The following is an 18,492-nucleotide window of genomic DNA, read 5'->3' as shown; positions in this document are numbered from 1 at the left end:
TATATGTGTGCATTCTGTATCTCTTATGTAAGAGATCTCTTATGTAAACTGCACAGAAATGAAGTTATTGTTTTATTATTCACATCTAAAAATGTGCCTGGAATATGGCAAACACTCACTAGCCATTTGATCAATGAATGAATGACATCAGCATTCTTTAATTATATATTTTTCATATCCAGACTGCACAGACCGATGTGTACTTCTTGAAAGGACTCCAGAGCTTTTTTTTTTTTAAGATTTATTTATTTATTCATACAGAACTGGGGTACAGGCCAGAGATGTGGAGGGTGAGAGGATTCACCAGAGACAGAGCGGGGAGCAGAACAGGCAGATCGACCAAGTACACTGCTGAGGGGAGCAGCGGGCAGGTCAGGAGAGGTCTGCCGCAACATGTGGTCACCTCCGGGGCAGGCGGGGATCCAACTCATGTGGAAGTGGCTTAAGCTTCTTAGTGCTGTGCTTTAACCCACTGCACCACCAGAGAGGGCCAGACTCCAGAGCTTTAAAAAAAACCACCGTATGTTCAAATGGCCAAAAGCCGTCAACTAATCTCCTTTCTGTGTATCGGCCTGAAGTGGGTGTGTTGACGTTACATTGAAGGTGATAGAAAAACAACCAGCGGAAAAGGCAAAACTGGAAAGGAGAGTCACTTACTTTCAAAAACTATACTTTCCCACTAGGAAGAGATTAGTTGAGGGAGGGAAATCTGTGTCTCTGAAAGGCCCATGTTGCTCCTGTGCATTCTTGGGGTGAATTGTTTGTGAAGGAATGGAATTATTTTCCTTTCAAATCTCTGTAGGCTATTTATTTTTAGCCTTCCTTGTAACATATTTCTTGCAAATCTAAGAAAAGGGGAGGTTTGAGCAACACCAAAAAAGATTTTTCCCCCCCAGAGTGGTTGATAACTTCCCTTAGATATCGGAGTGGGAAATGTTCCATCTATATAAAGTTGAAAGATGAAATCTCTCAACTCTCCTAAATAAAACATGTGAAATCATGCCTCTCCTAAATAATAAATATTTAAAAGGAAAAAAATAACTAAATATAGGGTAAATCGAGAACACAAGCACAAATTTCTATTTTTCAAAATAACTATCGGGAATTCTCAACAATCCAGATGTTTTTGACCATAAACACTTACCAAAACATTTGGGATTTGGTACTGGTCACTTTGTTTAGCCACATGGAAAATATTTTTGAGGCTTAGAAATAGAGGGAAGCATTTATGTAGATCATAGATAAAATTAGTTACTGACCCTGAATTTATTTTAATGAAAACAAAGTCTCCTCTCCTGATCATATATTCATAATGATTTTAGAATATATCTTTATCAGATACCTGTGATAGAAAGGAAAAATAGAACATATCTATTCCTTGAAGGATCCTGTGTACAAAGAATTCTAATGTTGCCCCAAGATTCCAATTCTAATTCTTGTAATATTATGAAAGACCATGTTTTTCAATGTGATACATTTTGTGGCAAGGCAGAAGGAACTTTATAGATGTAAATAAGGTCACTCATTAATTTCCCTAAAACAGTGATTATCCTGTATTTATATAATCTGAATTTAATCACATAAGTCCTTAAAAACAGAGTTTTTTTTTTCTTGCTAGTGGTAGAAAGAGAAGTCACAGAGCCAGCAGTAGAGGGGTTGGAATTCTCTCTGCTGACCTATAGGAGACCACGTGACAAGGCATACAGGAAACCTCTGGAACCTGAGACCATTTCTGATTGATAGTCAACAAGGACACAGCGACCTCAGTTACCAAGCCACAAAGAACTAGATTCTGCCAAAAACCTGGCAACCTGAATGAGCCTGGAGGTGACTTCTTCCCCATATACTACAATAAGATTGCAGAAGGCATGACTTTGGCATTCTGAAACCCTAAACAGAAAGTCAAGTCAAGCCTATCTAGACTTCTGACCCACAGATGTGAGATGATAAATGTGTGCTGTTTTGAACTGTTGTATTTTGTGGCAATAATGAAAATTTACACAGAGAGAGGAAAGGGAAGCATGAAGAAACGGGTCAGGATTAAGTGCTTGTAAATTTCAGTCCATTTAATATTTTAAAAGTGACCCTTGTAGCCCATTGTCTAAACCTGCCAAAGCATAGCTGCATGTTTTGCTTAATTAACATCTGTGGCTAGAATGTCCATTTTCCACGCATATCTTGTATTGATCCTAACTAGCATGCAAAAACTATAGCTAACAAGAAGAGTTATCGGAAAGATACCTCTCTGGGGAGGGTTTCAGGAGCGAAGGCATCAAGGTGCAGAAGGGAAATCTAAATTCTGAGGTATGTTGCTAATTCCATTTCTGTACACCTCCCAGTAAAGCAGGTACTCATCACTCTTGTGTTATTCTCTAGACTCCTTCTTGCTTCCACACACTAAACTCTTCAATGAGAAGTCTCTAGCCAGGCTGGCTCATCCTTAGATTGTCTACACCATGTCCTCAATCTCATGTACCCAATCTCAAGTATATACTTAGTTCATATTGTCACTCATTTCTTACACCAATAGAACATACATACTACTGAAGCTACTGTGAAATAGTATGGCTAGTGATACTTGGCGTGTTTCTTGCTGTATCCAAGAACAGCTTCAAATTCTTTCTATTGAGCACACTTCCGGCATCTCCCTAGTTATTGAGATAGTTGGCAAGATGTATATTTCACTTGTTTCACATCCTTCATCCACTTTCTCTGATTTTGCCATTAAAACAACTGAATTTAGCTGTTAATGTGAATAGAAAAGCAATTGGATTAAAATGTGTCAGTATATTAACTAATATATGTAAAAGAAGAAATAGGTACCTAAGAATAGTTTTCTTTCTAGCTGGAAAATTCACATGCCATGTCACAAAGGAGAGAGTACCCAGTCATATGAAAAAATAGCTTGGGGTAGCTCTGCCAGGAATATTAGAAAAAAGCTTTGAAGCTGCTGTCTGTGCTTTCATCTGCCTTGATGCATGGTCATGAATGATGTAGCTTGGTGAGGAGCACTCTGGACTTTTCTTTTTCTGTAGTTAAGGAAGTGAGGACAATTGAATCTAATAGGACAATTACTTGGGCCTTCCCTGATGGTGCAGTAGGTTAAAGCACAAAACTATGAAGCTATCTGCAGCAGACATCTCCTGTCCAGCCCACTACTGTTGCTTCCCCTCAGCAGTGTATTTCAGTAAATCAGCCTGTTCTGTTCCTCACTCTGTCTCTGATCAATCCTCTCATGCCCTTCCCCCCCCCCCCAACCACACCACCTTTGGCCAGGTCTTGTCTGCATAAATAAATAAATCCTTAAAAAGTAATAAATAGGGGCCCACCCTGGTGGCACAGTGGGTTAAAGCACAGCACTGAAAAGCTAAAGCTGCTTCCACATGAGTTCGATTCCCGCCTGCCCCGGAGGTGACCACATGGCAAGGCAGACTTCTCCTGACCTGCCCGCTGCTCCTCTCTGCAGTGTACTTCATCAATCTGCCTGTTCTGCTCCCCACTCTGTCTCTGGTGAAGCCTCTCACTGCCCCTGAGCCTCTGGCCTGTACCCCAGTTCTGTATACACAAATAAATAAATCTTAAAAAAAAAGTATTTAAAAAAAAAGTAATAAATAGGGCCTCCCTGATGGCACAGCTGGCCACTTCAGCATGAGTTCGATCCCCACCTGCCCAGGAAGTGACCACATGGCGCAGCAGACCTCTCTTGACCCGCCCGCTACTCCCCTCAGCAGTGTACTTCTCAGTTGGCCTGTTCTGCTCTGCACTTTGTCCCTGGAGAATCTTCTCACCGCCCCTGCATCTCTAACCTGTACCCCAGTTCTGTATGCATAAATAAATAAATCTTTTTAAAAAAAGTAATAAATAAGGGACAATTACTCTAAGCTTATTCCACCTTCAATGTCATTTGCCATACAAATGGTTCCCCACCTAGTTTATCCAAGAATTTTTCCAGGTGGTTACTTTGCTAGCAGGGGGTCTTGATGTGTTTCTTACTCTAGGGAGCTTCTGCCTGTTCCTCCCTTTTATAAATTTGGAAAATGCTACAGAGGCCTCATGTAAAAAACAGATGAACTATACTTACCCAGAGAGAAAGATCCGGATGACTGCATAAAATATGTCTGGATCTACATAATCTGGAGGAGCAATCAAAATGTGAACTTTACTACAGGCAAAAAAGCAATTGGTTACATGTGTGGGCCCTGCTGCTCTCCTGGGGCCGCTGCCTCTATCTGATCTGCATGGAAACCTGGAATGAAAGCAGAAGGACAGGGGGATGGAATGTTCTCTGCTGCAGCCCCCTTTGCTGGTGCTTACAAAACTTTTAAACTATTCCAAATGCTGCCCTTTTCTATTTGTGGTGTTTTGTTTTTCTGTACTTAATAACAAGAATGAAAAAGCTAGATCAAGGCCATTTTTTTGCAAGCATTATTTGAAATAGACATGGTGTTTCAGAGAATGTGGGAAGTAAGAAGTGGAAAGGCAAAAAGTGAAGAGAACATATTACCTCTTAAGGATTTTGCAAGAGAGGAAAATTAACGTCTATGTTCAAGTGAAGTTGTATATAGATGACAAGCCGAGTTGTTGAGAATCTCTTGTGTGGGCATCCCTGCACCAGGTTACACACGAAGACATTTAATCTGATTTGCCATTTTAGCGCATGTTTAGCTGTATTCACTCATCTGACATCCAAGCCAATGCTCGGGGATAATTCTAGTTTGTAATTTGTATATAAGGAAGCATATTTCACATTTAACTACATTTCTTTTCATCAGCATTTGAAGGTAGTTCTCTCTTTTTCCTATAACAGGGCTCCCGTGAACTCTACCTGGTGTGTTTCAATTCTCCAGCTTCCTGTCTACATTTTGTTGTTTTCATTTTTATGAGACCTACATAATGATGTACCTGTGTTGTCAGCTAGACCCCTCTACATCCATCCATAGTCTCTGGCCCTCCTTCCTTCTCTCTATTTCCTATGAAGCCCCACAAACTCAGGGACCTCCTGTCATCCAGGTCACAGGGTGTTCCCCGCAAGTTGTGTCACATTCTCTCTACTCTTATGTGACAATGCTCCCTTTGCTGGGCTTTTCTCTAGATCTCATTTGTATAAGTCTCCCATTTGGATCTCTATGTCCACAGAAATTCTATAAAACGTGTACCAACTTTACTGAAGAAGAAATAACCTTCAATAACTTCATACTTTACCACATTTAAGGAAGAAAAGTAAGGTTATGTCAATAAATGTGGAAGGAAAGTTGATGTAAAAAATTCAACAGATGTAATAAAATCCACTGATGATTAAGGCGTCTCTGGTAGTGCATTGGGTTAAAAAGAAGCACTAGGAATCTATCCGTAGTCACATCAGCATGAGTTTGATCCCCACATGGTGAAGCAGACCTCTCCTGACCCACCCACTGCTCTACTCATCTGTGTACTTCAGTAGATCCACCTGTTCTGTTCCCTATCCTGTCTCTAGTGAATGTTAACACACACACACACACACCCCTCTATGCCCTAATTCTTGTATTCATAAATAAATAAATCTTTTTTTTAACTCACTGATGATTAAAATGAAAATTTTTAGGTAATTCAGAACAGGAAGAAACCCCCTTGGACTAATAAAAGTAATCCATAAAAGCCAATAATATGCATCATAGTTAATGTTAAAATATTAAATCGAAGGTTTTTAAAATGTGGCATTGACCATGATCAGCACTTGTATTGAACACTATATTAGAAGTCCTAGTCAAAAGGATAAAAAAAGTTTATAAAGAAACACAAGTTTTAAGTATAGTAAGATCTTATGAAATGTTACCAGGAGGTTCTTGAAAATGTTAACTTAAAAAAAAGTGATACATGGGCCCTCCCTGGTGGCACAGCAGGTTAAATAAAGCACTGCACTAAGAAGCTTAAGCCACTTCTGATGAGTTCCATCCCCGCCTGCCCCGGAGGAGATCCACATGGCGAGGCAGACCTCTCCTGACTCACCCGCTGCTCCCCTCAGCAGTGTACTTCCTTGACCTGCCTGTTCTGCTCCCCCACTCTGTCTCTGGTGAATTCTCTCACCCTCCGCATGTCTGGCCTGTACCCCAGTTCTGTATGAATAAATAAATCTTAAAAAAAAAGTGATATATAGCAAATTAAGGCACTTGAATAATGTTGTTTTGTTGGGTGAAAGTCAGATTTACTCCTTTAATCAATGTTATAATAAAAGAAAGATGAACAAAACATATTCAAAGAACTGCTATATCGTACATGAAGAAAACATTTTTCTCAAACAATATGGTTTCTGTGTTAAACAAAACCATATAAGGCCCTCCCTGATGTCACAGCGGGTTAAAGCACAGCACTAAGAAACTAAAGCCACTTCCGCATGAGTTCGATTCCCGCCTGCCCCAGAGGTGACCACATAGCGTGGCAGACCTCTCCTGACCCGCCCGCTGCTCCCCTCAGCAGTGTACTTTGTCAGCTGGCCTGTTCTGCTCCCCACTCTGTCTCTGGTGAATCCTCTCACTGCCCCTGAGCCTCTGGCCTGTACCGCAGTTCTGTATGCATAACTCAATCTTAATATATATATATATAACCTATAGCTAATAATCAGAATCAACAAGTGTTTGCCAAGGTATTATTTAACCATCAATTTAATTCAGCAATTAAATTTGCTGAATTGCTCAGCAATTAAATTACATTAACCAGCAATTAATAATTTGGAGTTAGCTAAGTCAAATAGATCACTGGAAACAGAAACACATAGTAACTGTGACTAGAGCAAGGAGTGACATCTAAAGAAAGGAATTGAAGAAAATTTTAAAAGTTATAGAAAAACTATCCACATTAATGGACAAAAAAAAAAAAACACCTCAATTTAAGTGTAGAAGCATATCCAAATAAGACTTTTCTATCTGGATAAATTTCAGGCAATCTGACAAAAAAAAGAATATCTAGAAACATGCAGATGTGATTTGGGGTGAGGAAGAAGTGTGCCTGGCTTTCCCAGATTCAAGAAACACTTCCAAGGGACATGCTTGTTTCTCACCCTGGCAGCATACAGAGATGCACTCGAAGGCTGAGGGTGGGGTGGCTGGAAGGGTGGCAAGCGGGACTTTTGGAAGGCAGCAAAGGGATGCAGACCATCGGCTTACATTGCAGATGCCAACCAAAAGCCTGACCACGAGCTGTGGTGATTCCTTGCTTGCCGACCCACTATGTGGCCCAGGGGTGCCACTAGCACCCTGGAAACCTCACCTCTACACCCACAGTGTGTTTCTGAAGTGTGCTCTTGGATGCAGCAAGAGCAAGCCTTTGCAGATGGCTAGCGAGCCAAGCACAGCTGTTCTGCCTCTGTGGAACTGAGAAGAAACACAAAGTTGAGCATTCAATATTAACCGAGGGGGAGGAAAAGGAAGGCTGGCAGCACACAGCCTGGTTTTGCAGGATCAAAAGAAGAAGGCATAAAAAATTAAGAATTGTACCACAAGAAAGAGTAAGAAATGAGGCATAGGCATGTCCATAGGAAGTCTGAAAAGCCTTAGAATCCCTACCAAGACAGACAGAAGGTAGTTCACTATCAAAATTAGTAAAGACAACAGTGCACGACTTCAAGAACATGGAAAAATCTTGACACCATCAGAAGAATAAAATAATTTTCCAGTAACTGACCACAAAAAAATGTAGCTATTTGATTTGCCCCATAAAGAATTTATAATCGCTGTCCTAAGGAAACTGAGTGAGTTACAAGGAAACAGAAATATAATTAAATGAAACAAAAAAAAAACATAAAATAAGTTTAACAGAGAAAGAAATCATAATAACGAACCCAAAACATTCTGGAGCTGAAAAACACAATGAAGAAAATGGAAAAAAAATTCAACAGAGAGAATCAACAGTAGGTGACATCAAGCAGAAAAGATTATCTTTAGAGAAGTAAAAATGAATTGCATTTATATGATGGAACACTGTTAAAATAGGCATATTGCAGGAAAAAAATATACATACAAATTTTTGTATATAAAGTTCAAAAACATACAAGACAAAATAATATCCTGTTTCAAGATAATTGCTTAAACAGTGAAATTATTAAAAAGTTGGTGAATAATATAATGAGGATGACCATAACTAGAGGAAATGTTTAGGGGAATGAAATTTTGGAAGCCTGGAAGTTTTTGGTAATAATCTATTTCTCAATGTGTGAGCTGGATATTAGGGTGCTTATTTTACATTTTTAATATGTTCAATTTTATATTTTGTATACATTAAGTATATTCTTTTTAAAAGAAAATAATCTCAGTCCCAGAATAGTATGATTATATTGCTCTTAATAGAGTCACAGCTAGAATCCAATCTTCTGATTCTGAATCTAATGTTCTTTTAATTTTCCTTAAACTGGCTTGTCAGGGAGAAATTTCAAGCAACCCAGGAGGGAATAGATATTAGGCACTGACTCTGAACACTGTTCCAGGAACATCTAAGATAGAACGTCCTTCTCTACCAACGTGGGGTCCTAAGGGACAAGACCCACATAAACACTCTTGCTTCTGGGTCTAATGTGTGTGCATTATGGCTAAAAAGGTAATTCCCGGCCCTCCTTGGTAGCACAACCGGTTAAAGCCAGCAATATATGAAGCTGGCTGCAGCTGTCTCGGCACCAGTTCGGTCCCTGGCCAGGGAGGTTACACACATGGTGCAGCAGACCTCTCCTGTCTCGCCCACTGTTCCCCTCAGTGTACTTCATCAACTTGCCTATTCTGCTCCCTCCTCCCACTGCCCCCGCATTTCTGGCCTTTGCCCCAGTTCTATATGCATAAATAAACAAATCTTTAAAAAAAAAAAAAAAAAGGTAATTCCTTAAAGCCAGTGACCAGTGACATGATCCTACAGAACACAGAAAATCTAAGGACAGATGTGAATCAAGTTTGCTCCTTTTCTCACCATGTGGTGGAACAAGAAAATGGCCCAGCTGATGGAAGTCTCTCCCCAGATGGCTAAGCCCGGCTTCATTTAGTGCCTGGCTATATATCTTCCAAAATGCTGGTTGTTGTTCAGCAAACAAAACATCTTCTTAAAATCCAAGTGAAACTCAACAAAACATAGTGTCTGTTTTTGATTAGTTTACATTCATGTTATGAAAATTTCATGTGGTAAGCTTTGTTTTTATTTCATTTGGAAACCTAAGGAAACTTGTTTTTTAAATCAAGAGTAGAAGGATTTAGGTTGTGTGTTGTCAAGTGACCTGCAGACAAAAAAAAGTCACCAAATCCTGGCTATGGATCAGTGCTGTGAAAACACAGATTCAGACTGAATGCAGGGTTTGCATGTTTCATTATTAATGTTGATTATGTTCCACTCTGGAAAATAGCACAACCAATACTCGGATCCTGACACCTGAAACAAAGCATTGTAGGTGCATAATTGAGCTATCCACTCGGGGCCGGGGAACACAAAAATATACTCTTCCTGTAATTCTCATTTTAAAGGCCATTTTCCCACTAGATATCTCACCACCACCTTAAATGTGACATGACTCAAAGAAAGTTCATTATTCATCCCTGGTGTTCCCTGTTTACTCTAGAAATCAACCAACCAAGCAGAAATTGATTGAGCCATTCAAATAGTAAGTCTCTGCCAGAGGCATTAGTTGTTTTTTTGTTTTGTTTTGTTTTGTTTTGTTTTGTTTTTGTTTTGTTTTTAGACCAATATTGAAATCATACATCCATTTCTGGCACCTCCTTTCGCTCCTAATTGTATCAATCTTCCAATGCTCTGTCTTTTCCCTTGATGTCTCCTGTTCATCTTCTAATATTGGCATTGCCAACTTTATGAGCAAATCAGAATAAAGTATTTTGTTGTTAGAGTCCAGTATCTGCTAATCCCACTTTTAAAAAGTGAAGGGAGGGAGGAAAGGAGGAAGATAATATAGTGGCAATACAGTGGACCTGTTATATCACTAAAAACAACAACAACAAAAAAAAGGAAAAAAATAACCTGGATAAAATAAGAAAACATTTTAAAGGCATCAAAGGCTCAAAAAGCAGCAAGAAACCAACAGGCAAATACTTAAGGGAGAACAGGAAGCCAGAGAAAGTCAGCAACCAGGGGAGTAACCAACCCAGGTGTGCTTGGGCTCTGGTTCCAGCAGCTTCTGCATACAGTGTGGGTCAGCAGAAAGGCCCAGACCCAGACATGGTAAAGGATTTTACATGATGCCCTCCCCATAATCATCTGGGAGCCCCAACTGTCTCTACCCCCAAAACCTGAATGAATCAAATCTCCCACCCCATTTTTATTTGCTGCAAGGGACAACATTAAGGTTACCATGATAGTGAACAAAGCAGGATTTTTAAAAAAGGTCAGCTTCTGCAAAGTTGTAAACATCTTTTTTTTTTAATTTCAGCCCAAATTCAATTGTCTGATTTGTACATGGCCATCATTTGTAGAACTTGTGGTTCAAGATTTCAGTGTCACCAAGAACCAGAAAGAACCAAATAAAAAATATTTTGTCTTACTTCCTAAATGTTGCCTGAAAGTGATGTTTCCAGGAGAGAGAATAAACATTGAATACTGGGGGAAAAAAATCAAGCACACAAAAGAACACAATCTTCTGTGAGAAGCAATAGGAAACAAAATGAGAAATAAAAAGGAAACAGAAACTAGTCTCAAATATTAGATATCCACATATAGATTATAAAACAGTCATACTTACTCTTTTAAGGAAAACCAAAAGCAAGCTTGAGAATATAGAGAATGGAAAATTACTTTAAAAAAAAAAGTAGGTTTAACAAATAATGAAACTTTTAGAAATAAAAAAATAAAATAAACCATTTCAATGTATATCTTCACCAACAGACAGGGAGCAGTTGATGAGATCAGTTAATTAGATCTGAAGGAATTATTCCTCTGATGCAGCAGAAAGAAATAGAGATAGAAAATAACAGAAAGACTTCAAGAGAACAGAGAGAGAGCTGCAAAGTATAACGTTCTCAGTTAAAGTTCCAGTAAGAGAGTGACATAAGCAATTTATGAAGATTTAATGGCTGAAGTCTTTCCAGAGTAGTGAACACTATCAATTAAAGCAGAAGAGTGAAGCCTAAGTAAAATAAAGTGACTAACACAAAAGATAGATAAAGAAAAATTCTAAAAAGCAGACAGGGTGGGAGTAGGGACAGATTGCTTCTAAACAAGTGACAGCTGACAGATCATATCTCAGAAGTGACAACGGAAACCAGAAAATCATGTATTGCTCTATTAAGACAAAATTGTGAGCAAAAATGTCTTTCAGGAACTCAGATGAAACAATACAATTTATACAAGTTTGCCAGAAGCAGACCTTCCCCAGAAGAAATATCTAGAAATATCAGGCAAAAGAAAGGTGTATAAAGAAATAAAAGAGAAAACACTTCAAATATGTAAGCAAGTCCCAGTGCATATTAACCACATAAAGGCAAAATAATTGTTGTGACTTTTTAGCTATTTTTGATGTGTCACAGGCAATTCAAGTCTTCCCTGTATCCTAAGAAAATGGTCTGAAAATTCATAAAATTCTTCTACATTCTGAAAAATGGTTTTCTGAATGTAATTTGAATGCATACAGACTTGATGCACTGAGATGATTACTGAATTTAGGGCCCTCCCTGGTGGCACAACAGGATAAAGCACAGCACTGTGAAGTTCTCCGAAGCCACTGCAGCATGAGTTCAATCCCCAACCAAGAAACTGACCCACCTGGCATAGCAGACCTCTCCTGACCTGCCCACTGCTACCCTCAGCAGTGTGTTTCAGTTCATCTGCCTGTTCTGTCCCCCACTCTGTCTCTGGCGAATACTCTCACCTCCTCCACACTTCTGGCTTATACCCCAGTTCATAAAAATAAATACATATTTTTTAAAAATTTAATTTAAGGTAAGAGACGGTGACTCAGATGCCTTGGGAGTGTTCAGGTTCCTGTGTGTAACTAATCCGTGAGTAAAGACAATTCTAGAAATGTGAGTAGGACCATATTATGTGGCAAAGTTTTAGTAGAGAAAAATTCTGGTGTGCATTACTTTCCCAGTGGGTTTAGACAAAATAAATTCACAAGTTAAGTAGGAAAAGTCTCTAGATAAAATTAGACAAAATTCAATGAACTAATCAGAAAACATAATGACTTCACTCATATGGGACATAAAGAAATAACGCAAATTAACAAAACAAGTAAAACTGAAACAAATCCTTAGACCCTGACAACAAAATGGTAATGATCAGAGGGGCAGGGGAAAGGGATAATGGGGAAAGGAATAATGGCGAAAGGGGGGCAGTTGGAAATGTTGAGTGGTCGCAAAATAAAAGTTCAGTAGTGGCGTGGTATGGTATATACTCCTGAAGCCTATACAATAGTGCAAACCAGTACTGGCAGTTCAAAAGAAAAGAAAAGTTAGAAATCTGATTTAAACATGTATCTAATTGTTGGAAGGAAACACTGAAACTCCTCATCTCTGTTATGAGGTAGGTAAATTGTGAGTGGCAATGGGTAAAAAGGAGATTATTGGTGCCAAGCATAATGCAATATAATTTATATAGATGTTGATAGATGGCTATATAACTGAGCACTAGATGCCATAAACCAACGTTACTTCGGTTAAAAAAAAAAAGTCCTGTTGCCAACAATAGATAAGCCAAAGCTTGAAATTTTGTGTTGATTCACAAGGAAATCCAAAACAAAAGTTTCCATGGCTTTTAGGAGAGAAACTGCCTCAATGTATCCGAGGAGAAAATTAATTCTCAGAAAACAAAAGCTATTAATACAAAGGCTGAAAAACAAGCTTATGTAATCTGGATGCTTGAAAATCTGAAAATGTTTGACTGCCCAGTGGAGAACAAAGCTCAGACCTGGTTGAGAACAAAGCCCAGACCTCTGTGACCACCAGGTGACCCCACAGACCCCACAGTTGAACACATCAGCTTGGAGCAAGCAGTGAGCATGGGTACAGGCTGTTCATGTGGGAGTCAGGTGTGGGAGGGGCTTTGCCTCATGAGGAGGCAGGAAATGAAAATATAACAGAACATGGCCTTCCTGTCCAGTCAATGATGAGAACTGCAAAACTGTGAAGTGGGCAAAAACTGACTGGGTCCTTGCATCATGGTCCTCAGAAATGCAAATTACAACCTGAAAATAAAGGGTGTCTTCTCCTTGACCTTGCTCCCTACACGCCTGGACAGAAAGTATTCCTGGAGCAAGAAGGTAGCACAGGATTCTTGCTACCACTGGACTCAGAAAGGGGAATGTTTTGTTTTTGGAAAACAAAAGCAGAAGGAAGAAGAGCAGTTGAGTTTGTTTATCCTGCAGAAGAAAGTTAAGAACTATAAACCAGAAACAATGCCTACAAAAATTGTGGGGGTTCTGAAATTTTCAATAATTGTTATTTCTATACATTTCATTTTTTCCCTGGTTACTATGACAACATGATGTACTCAGTAGCATATGACAATTATATTACACACATAGGTTCTATGGATCAAGACTTAAGGCTAGAAATAGCTTGTCCTTGCTTCACTGTGCTTGGGTCCTCACCTGAGGAAACTTTGAGCTGAAGATCATTTGAAGGTAGGTAGCAAGAATCGTCCAAAGCTGGACAGGTGCCAGTTGAGTATACCGATCACCTCCTTGTGCTTAGGTGAACTTCCTCCACAGCACGCTGGCCTCAGAGGATTTGAACGTTTTCCATGATGGCTCAGTATTCAAGACAAACACCTGGCTTATGAAATCTTGCACTCTCTTCTACTGCAGTCCATGGGTTCCAGCCCATCACACACCCACCTCTATCACACACTGAGTAAGAGCACCAAGACCATTTATAAGGGAGAATGGGGGAAGAAAGAGGTCCTTGTAGTCATCTTTGAGGAATGCAATCTCGTGCATTAACTTCTTTCACTGTAGTGACTAGTAATAAAACCTTTCAAGGACATTGTGTATGAGAACAAGCCTTTGGAGGAAACAGGGGAAATGGCTCTGGCATCACCGCTCCTAACCATCGAACCTGCAGAGGACAATCCAGACACCTTTGGACTGGGCTTGGACTACTAAGTGACCCTGAAAATGAATCTGAATAGGACCACATGCCTTCCTGTGGTAGCATGTGCTGTGGCAGGGTGGCGGCCTCTCATGGCACTCCCAACTACCTATGTGCTCATCCATAAAACCTGTGAGTAACTCTAGTGGTCTTGGTATCATGCCTAATATACTCAGAAGGTCCTGGCAAAGCGAAAATCCATCAGTAAGTGCACAGAGCTTGTTTGGGAGGAGAACAGCTGATGTGATCAGGAAAATTTTGAAATTAAAACTCAGGAAAACAGAAAATGAGAATATAAATGTAAAACAGAGACACTGTTGTATAGAAGACATAACACATGATCGTATGACTTCAGATAGACAAGTAAAGTCTGAGATGTCAAATTTATTGCTTGCTTACTCACTAAAAGGCAATAACGCTGGGCACCAATTGGTTGCATGCTCCCTCCCTCTTAACCTGTTTCTTCTGTTTCTCGTAACTATACTCTATTATCAGAATCCCTTTCTTTCATAGAAGCAAGATTCAGTTTCGGGGAAATAAATGGTTGTATACTTTTACTTTGTTAAGCAGCTCACACCCTCACCTACGCCTTCCTTGAACAAACACCAGGTACATTTCATAGACATCAGCTAGAAGATGGAGGAGGAATGTAGTTACTGAGATAAGGTGTAAACAGTACCAGGACACACCTATAATGACTTTTCTCTGCTCTCCAAGCTTGCCACAGATGGAGAGCACTCAAGGACCATCAGATAAGGTGGAAAGTCAAGGTTAGTTATCTCAGAATAAAAAGGTGAAAGAAAGGATAAGGACAACCCCTCAATAAGGTTCTACCCTGCCAAGCCTAACTGCTGGGTGCAGCACTTAATGATGCTCTTGCGTACCTCGTTCCCTTCTCCCAAGCTTCATGCAATATTCCCCTCCTCGTGCAAAGGAATATTTTGCTTTCAAAGAACAGGAACTACCATAATCACAAAAAAAAAATTGTAAAGCACAAACTACAAGTCGAAACATCATTCTCTACTATTGTAAATAGCAAATTTACCTTGAAACGAAGCTAACCCACCTGCGCCATCTTGTGGAAACTTTCCTACTTGCAGACCCTTTTCCCCAAGATCCCGACTTCAAGAGATCCATACCATGCATCTGTCCTAAGGTTCTGGTGATGTCCTGAATGGACAATCTCAGTTGCTGCAGGGCTGGAAGCAGAGAATCTTGGTTGGGCTGTACGATGGCATTCACTGCCTGAACAATTGCCTGGGAAGGAAATCCATTCAGTTAATTCATCAACATGGGGTGAGCTGCAAAGTGTGTGTCGCCTGGCAAGGGCCCCTTGCTGACTGCTGGAACATTTGCAGACCCACCCCCCCACCTCTCCTGAGAGCCTAAACTAGATTCTAGCCAGAATCTCTGGATGTATCCTAGAGAGAACTCTGTTTTGTTTTAATTTTTTTTTTCCCAGATCTTTCTACCCACTGCTTCTCTTTGACCGTACAGGCACTAACATTATCATTTTGTTTCTTATGGAATTTATCACACGTTATGATCATACTACATCTGCATCTTGAACTAGGCCAGCCTCACTCTTGCACTATCTCCCATAAGTTCAGAAAGGTGCTGTAAAGCCCCCAGCTTTCAAACTCCTCTATCAGGTAGCATTCCTGGTCCATCGCAGTGTCTAACTTCTCTGAACTATTGTTGAAAGACCAATATTGACTCATTCAATGGCCTCAGGACTCTGATGGGAAATGTCCACATTATTTCATTTTAGAAAGTGAAAGAAGTTTCTACAATAATTATGCCACAGCAACCATCTTACCAAGTGCACAGTAAATTCTCAAATTATATTTGTCAGGGAGAGTAGCGAGGAAGGATGTAAGTGTAACTTAAATCTTTGGATGAGTGTTGAATTCGTTAGTTAATCACCTATCTCCTCATCATCTGTTATCTTACACTGGACCTTTCTGTTACCTGCCTGATCCCTGATGAAATTCAAGTTTGCAGTCACCAGGGCTAATGAGTCAGGAATCTCAGTGATGGTTCATTTTCTTCTGAGTTTGTACACGGCAGTTTTCTTGACAGGAAGACATCTTTCAGTCTGTCAGTCTCTCCCTCTCTTTGTCTGCTTAATTCATATATGCCATTCAAGTTGCAACTTTAGCTGTCATTTCCACTGGGAAGCGTTAGCTGACTTTTTAAGTCAGAATATGGTTTTAAATGTCTTTTTGTAAAACACTGCATTTTTTTTTCTTATTACCCTATAAACTGGATAATGAGTTTTTGTGGGAATCAGGGCAATGTCTGTCTTATTCTCTTTCCTCCCTCCTTCCCATCAATATTCCATTGCCTAGAACAATGAACACTTGTCGAATGGACAAATGTCAAGTCCAAGTTTTAGAGGAGTTGAAGAAAGGGAGATAACTCTGTATTCTAGGACTTAGATCTCTTTCCTCAGAAACCAAGAAACACAGGCTCCATGCCCCTCCCCCTCCCACCCCTCATCTATATTGCTTAATCCCCTGCAGGGGAATAGACTATATGGGAAGGGAAGCTTAGCCTGATTTCTTATTTAGGAAAAACAAAATGCCATGAGTGAGAATTACCTTAATCCCAGGTATTGCCGCTTTCTCCACCAAAAGAGTCACCAGCACAAAGCCTCGTAGGCTTTCTCCACCAGGAAATGAGACAATGGTGTCCAAGTTACTTGGGAAGGAGATGAGCACATGATTAGAGAGCTTTAGTAACAGAGGGTACACACAACCCATAGGTTCCCTCAGTGTTAGGCAGCTGTAAATCCAAGGAGGAATCGGAAATAACTCTCATTTCCATAGCACCCTCAAGGATCTATCCTCAGAACATTCAGGAAAGATAATGGATGTATTCAAGCCCAAGTCCATCTAAACTGAAATTCTCGAAGTCTAGCATGATCCCCACAGTCCTAGGCCATCTTCCCCATCCTCCTACTCCCTCACCCCACCAAGGAATAGCTCATTAGCAAGTTGCAAGTAAGGTTGATTCTTCACAAAGCCAGCCACAGCCCATGAAAGTGCTCCTGTCAGGAGCTCAGGGTCTTAGCTATGGTGACCACAGGCAATGGCCCCTTTTCCAGATATAAGCTATGGCCCAGTGAAACCAAATAGCTTTTCCAATGTTAACATGTGACTAGCCATTGAGAATAGTTGGGAATAGTTTCATACTATTCTATTCAATGATGTGTTTGTGTGTGTGTGTGCGCACACACCAAACACCTGAAAATACACTGAGAGCTGGACACTGTTTCAGGGGGATTTTTCTTAAACGTCTGTTATACATATTTCAGTATCCCAGATGTACATCTAATGTAAAAATCTAAAACTAATCCTATCTATCACTGATAATCTTTAACATATTGAACTTGAGAGGAGATGAAAAATAAACAAAAGAAAAATAAGTTCGAATTCCATTGTCTCCACAGAATGGCACAATTGTAGGACAGAGTCTTCACCCCTCTCCCACCCCACTTCCTGGCCAATGGCTTTAAGCGGAACCACCTCACAGGTTGACGTTTGATGGTAGAATAGACTAACAGATTTCAAAAATCTCCTATAGCAGTAGCAATCACTACAGGCAATTTGAACTTCCCCCAAAGTTTTGTGAGACACGAGATTTTTCTCAGATTATTGACACTCGAAGAATCACAAAGAATTAGGGAAATTTTTTTCTTGCATATACATATATACAGATTGCAAGCTGTCATACAGAAAATTAACCCCCTAATGTTCCTCAAAGCAGAGTCAGCCATTGTCAACTCCTGGTCTGTTATGTCTATTTATATAGTTATATAGTCTTTCATGCATATTTATATAGTTCACATACTATACATACAATGAGTATGCTTCCTTTTTTGTGTCATTGTCAAATTTTAAAGTTAGTGTACATTCTTATGTGGGGGAAGAATTTATGAGAACTTACCTGATTTCCAGAGGTCTAGTCAAAAGTCAGTTATTGACCATCATGAAGAAAAAAAGAAAAGAACAAATCAATTTATAAGCCAGATGTGTTTTCTAGACTTGTAGACACACAGGGGCTTGCATGTAAACATATAACGCATGCGCACGCTTAGAGGCCACAGGGTGCATCCAGACTGTGGGTCCCTGAGCGCCACCCCACAGTGGGCAGACTCTGCTCCATCACAGCAGGGCATTCAGCCTGTAGCCATCCTCATAATTATCTTACTCCTTTTATAACTTTGTAACTACTACAAACTCACATTGTTGATGTATCTATTCTCTTCTACTCAGCTATTAGAAATTCTAAAGCCAACCCTCAGCCACGGTTTTTTCTAATTTTTAGAGCTTGCATCCATTTCTTTGAAATTTTAAAGGCTAACTGCTTGCCATTCTTGCACATTTGCTGTGCACTTCTCTGTCTTATAAATTAACCAGTTTGATTGTACTTTGCTACCTTTTTCTTT

At 39.8% G+C, this 18,492-nt stretch overlaps 1 protein-coding gene across 1 annotated transcript in view; it reads right to left on the bottom strand.

Annotated features, from left to right (window-relative positions):
- The window catches only part of IDO2 (indoleamine 2,3-dioxygenase 2), a 44,964-nt gene that overhangs the window by 3,277 nt on the left and 23,195 nt on the right, over positions 1–18,492 (bottom strand). Inside the window, exons 5-8 of the mRNA XM_012724948.1 lie at positions 17,991–18,005; positions 16,643–16,742; positions 15,179–15,296; positions 4,082–4,133 (exon numbers count right to left, since the gene is read on the bottom strand). Coding sequence (XP_012580402.1) covers positions 4,082–4,133; positions 15,179–15,296; positions 16,643–16,742; positions 17,991–18,005 — 285 coding nt within the window. The remainder of the gene's footprint in view (positions 1–4,081; positions 4,134–15,178; positions 15,297–16,642; positions 16,743–17,990; positions 18,006–18,492) is intronic.

This window comes from Condylura cristata, unplaced genomic scaffold, assembly GCF_000260355.1.
Source record: "Condylura cristata isolate star-nosed mole 26May11 unplaced genomic scaffold, ConCri1.0 scaffold00014, whole genome shotgun sequence".
In the NCBI taxonomy this organism is placed as follows: Eukaryota; Metazoa; Chordata; class Mammalia; order Eulipotyphla; family Talpidae; genus Condylura; species Condylura cristata.
Note: the sequence above shows the minus strand (reverse complement) of the source record. Positions and strands in the feature narration are given on the sequence as shown.